The following is a 4,206-nucleotide window of genomic DNA, read 5'->3' on the forward strand; positions in this document are numbered from 1 at the left end:
GAACAGCATGTTGTTGTCGGTATCTTCTCAAGCAAAATCTTTGACGCAGAAATAAAGCAGTTATAGAAAAAATTGAATATGTAAGGTAGATTTATGTTGCTACTAAACCAAACCAATATTGCTACTAAACGAAACCAACATATCCACGTTCTAAGTAACACTGATGGTCTCCAATTCAAATCAAGCAATTCTAAGCGTTGGAATATAGCTTAGAGATTGTAGGTAAGTGCAACCGCAATAAAGGAGAAAATGATATGTAACAGAAATTGGGAAATCATATTTGTGCAATATGACTTGGAATCCTTCTGTATTCAGCAATAAACAAGGACTCACTCCAACTGAGATTACAAAGTTTCTTCTTTTTCTTTCTCCTTTTTTTTTTTTTTTTTTTTTTTTTACTGCTAAAGATTCCAATCTAAACAAAGCAGACACCTTTGATCTAGCAATACTTACTCCCACTTTCTCCAGTTTCAACCCGATTCTCATACCCACCCACCACCCCCACCCCCCCCCCAAAAAAAAAAAAAAAAAGCCTTCCCAAATGCTTTCAGAATGTAAACATCTTAGCTAGTTGATCAGTTTTGCCTTATTTCTTGCAGCATTTCCACTACCTTCTTCATCTTTGGTCGTTTGGCAGGTGTGCTGTCCGTGCATAGCAAAGCCACCTTCAAAGCTGCAAGCATTTCTTTCCTCCAACCAAATGAAACAGTGCTTAGCTTTGCATCAAGTATCTGCTCAGGGGTTTCCCCTCTCACCGGAGCTCCTTGAACCCATTTCACCAAGTCTACTCCTTCACCGAAATCGTCGTCAACTGGTATTCGGGTAGTGAGGATCTCAAGCAACACAACCCCGTAGCTATATACATTTCCTGGTGCGGTGACTTGCATTGTATACGCATATTCTGGACCCAAAAACATAAACCATTATGCAAAATAGTGACGCAGAAGGAAAGAAACAGATTAAATTTTAAACCATATGCTACTGTGAGCTATGATACTTACCTGGGGGGATATAGCCAAAGGAGCCGGCTACAGCACTAATACTTGCAGTGCCCTTGGATGGATCTAAGAGCTTTGATATTTCTATCTCCCCAAGCAATGGCTTAAAGTCTGCATCGAGAAGTACATTACCCGAAGAGATATCAAGGTGGATAATTGCCACATGATGAAGGAAAGCCAATCCTTCTGCTACTCCAATAGCAATCGATAGTCTTCTGGGCCAGTCAGGCTGATACTCTGACTGCTTTGAGGACTCGTGAAGAAGTTCAGCTAGTGTGCCATTGGGTAGATATTGATGCAACAGAAGAGCAATATCTTCGTAGATGACAAAACCAATAGGTCGTACAAGATTGTCATGATTGAGCTTGCTTAATCTTTCAAGCTCCCTTATCATCTTATTTTGATGATGAATTATGGTTCTGTCCATTGATTTCAGTCTCTTCACTGATAAAACCAATCCAGAAGGCATGACTGCCTTGTAAATGGTGCTGAAAGTCCCACTGTTGATCTTATTTGAATCCTTTGAAGTGGCTTTGATTACAGCATCGAGATCTATCGCCTGCCTGAGATTCTCCACAAACACATTCGCTGCTATTATTGTTGGTTGGTTGTCAGTTGCTTCGTCTACAATGTCTACACTTTTTGATGCCTTTTCTTGTCTCTCCCTCATCATAAAGAGCAGAACCACCATTATGACTGATACAAACACCGCAAGACCTGAACCAATAACAGCTAGTATAACCCTGTGGGAAACCCTATGGTGGTAGTTCGCCTGGTCTGAACCAATAGAGTTAGCACATAAGAAATTCAATGGCTCCCCGCAGAGCCCTTTATTTCCTTGAAAGCTGGAGTTCGTACTCTTCTGGAATGGTACAAATGTCGGTATCGGGCCAGCAAGCAGATTATTTGAGAAATTGACTTCTATCAAGCTCAACATACCCTTAAATTCAGGTGGAATATCACCACTAATCTGGTTACTGGAGACATCAAGAGAAACCAACTTGTCTAGTTTCCCTAATTCCGGTGGCAGTTGACCATGAAGATGATTGAAACTCAAATTTAAAGCTATCTGCAAGTTGCGAATACGGCCAATCTCAGGAGGGATACTTCCAGTTAAATAGTTGCTGCAAAGTTGCAATTCAAGCAGTTTCACACAGTCGCCAATCTCATGAGGTATTTCCCCTTGGATAGAATTCTGTCCCAAAAGCAAGTACTGCAATCTTGTCATATTGCAAATATCATTGGGTATGGTACCATTAAATCTATTGTTGCTTAAATCAAGCTTGTTAAGATTCTTGCACCCGAGAATTGATGTTGGAATATTACCAAACAGACTGTTCCCAGAAAGAATGAGCTCTTGAAGATTCGTAAGTTGTCCAATCTCCGGAGGGATTATTCCAGTAAATCCATTGTAGGCCAAATTTAGGAGTGTAAGGTTAGTACACTGAGCAAACTCCGAGACGATTTCACCAGAGAGATTGTTATTATCTGCTTCAAAGTATGTGAGGCTGCTAACATTTCCAATTGTCCTGGGAATCACACCAACAAGTTTGTTATTCCCGATACGGATGCTTGAGAGGCCAATGCAGTTACCAATTGCTTCAGGAAGATCACCGGAGAGTCCATTCTGGGTGAGAACCAAAACTTCCAGCTTCCCCATACCAAAAATGCTCTTTGGTATTGGCCCATCAAGCCGGTTTGAATGAAGGTTCAGCAATTTGATTTCAGAAAGGGAGCCTAGATTATCAGGAATTTCACCACCTAATTGGTTCTCATAGGCTGTAAAAACTCTCAAATTGGTCAAATGGCCCACCCAATGTGGGATAGAACCACTCAACCTATTGCTAGAAATCTGAATTTCCTGCAAATTTTCTAGCACCTTGAATTCTTGAGGTATCTCTCCTACAAGTAAGTTGTTTGACAAGTTCAATGATCTAAGGTTTCTAAGGCTAGCCAACTCCAACGGAATAGAACCTTCAAACTTATTCAATGACAAATCCAGATATTGAAGCTGGGATAAATTCCCAAAAGCTGAAGGAATTGGCCCGTTGAAGTTATTATAAGAAAGGTCGAGGTGTTTTAAAGCTATAAGATTAGATATTAGAGTAACATTACCTCTAAGCATACGCCTAGAAAGATCAAGCCTTTCAACAAATGAATGGTTGAAGCCACAATGAATGCCTTCCCAATTGCAGTAGTCCGTGCTGTTGTCACCCCAACCCGGTACACCACCCAGCTCCTTTTTAATGGCTAACAATGTAGCTTCATCATGGAGCTGAGCATCCACAAGAACTGGTCCTGATAGAATCCCAACCACCAAAAATGACAAGTATAAAAATGCCATTATCTGAGCTTATCTTTTGTAATGCAGCAAGCTCCTCTTCAAATAACAAGTTTTTGAGGAAAAAGCATTGAGGTTGGAGCCCAAAAGACAGCAACTTTCTCACTGGTCAAAGCATCGCAGTCAGTATACAAAGAGTGAAGATTTCCCAGAGACTGAAAACCCAAAAAAGGACAAACATATCCCATTAGAGATATTGCCAGAAAACTAGTAGTGATGGAGAAGCAAGTAGCCCCATAGTTTTAGGTAAAGATGAAAGGAAACCCGAGGAAAGATTACGGTGGGAGAGTGAGAGAGAAGAAAGAAACGCAAGAGAAGATGGGGTGAAGGAGGAACTGAAGGGGTGATGTTAGGTAGATCAAAGAAGATGATTCAGTATGCTTCTGAAGAAACAAGTCGAAGCAAAAGAGGGTAAAGGGTAAAGCAGGGAGAGAGAGTGTAGTATGTTTGGGAACAGCAAAAGGGAGGTTATGCCATGGGGATAGATTCGATGAAGCCAATTCCTTTTTCACGAGAACCGGGCAGTGTTGATTTAATGAAGGCCGAATTGCATCAAACGCTCTCTCTCTCTCTCTCTCTCTGTCTCCGACTGAAAGCTGAAAAGTGTAATGGGACATGATATGATGCATCCCCAGGGCTAGCTTAGTGTCAGACACACAGATCATGTCCCCTTCCCTCCTTGTCTGTGAGCCAGAGATACAACAAACAACTAAATCGTAATACCCACCATTTTCCATATCAAATAATTCACCTATGCTTCCTTCCTTTCCGCTTATAATTTATTTATTTATTTTCTAGGAGACATTAGCTCATCAATAACTCTTCTTTTTCTTCATAATTATTTCATCAAATAATTCACAATCGAAC

The 4,206-nt window shown here is 40.8% G+C and overlaps 1 protein-coding gene across 2 annotated transcripts; it reads right to left on the bottom strand.

Annotated features, from left to right (window-relative positions):
- Positions 1-257: 257 nt before the first annotated feature.
- Positions 258-4,206, bottom strand: LOC107933944 (leucine-rich repeat receptor-like tyrosine-protein kinase PXC3). Of its 2 annotated transcripts, XM_041081929.1 has the most exons (3): positions 3,114-4,206; positions 1,002-3,029; positions 258-901 (listed from the first exon to the last, which is right to left on the bottom strand). In XM_041081929.1, exons 1-3 carry the CDS (start codon positions 3,340-3,342, stop codon positions 576-578), a joined length of 2,583 nt encoding a protein of 860 aa, XP_040937863.1. In that variant the 5' UTR covers positions 3,343-4,206; the 3' UTR covers positions 258-575. The 2 variants fall into 2 exon arrangements, with proteins under 2 accessions (XP_040937863.1, XP_016721753.2); XM_016866264.2 differs by having other exon boundaries at positions 1,002-4,205.

Source organism: Gossypium hirsutum, chromosome A02 (assembly GCF_007990345.1).
Source record: "Gossypium hirsutum isolate 1008001.06 chromosome A02, Gossypium_hirsutum_v2.1, whole genome shotgun sequence".
Classification (NCBI taxonomy): Eukaryota; Viridiplantae; Streptophyta; class Magnoliopsida; order Malvales; family Malvaceae; genus Gossypium; species Gossypium hirsutum.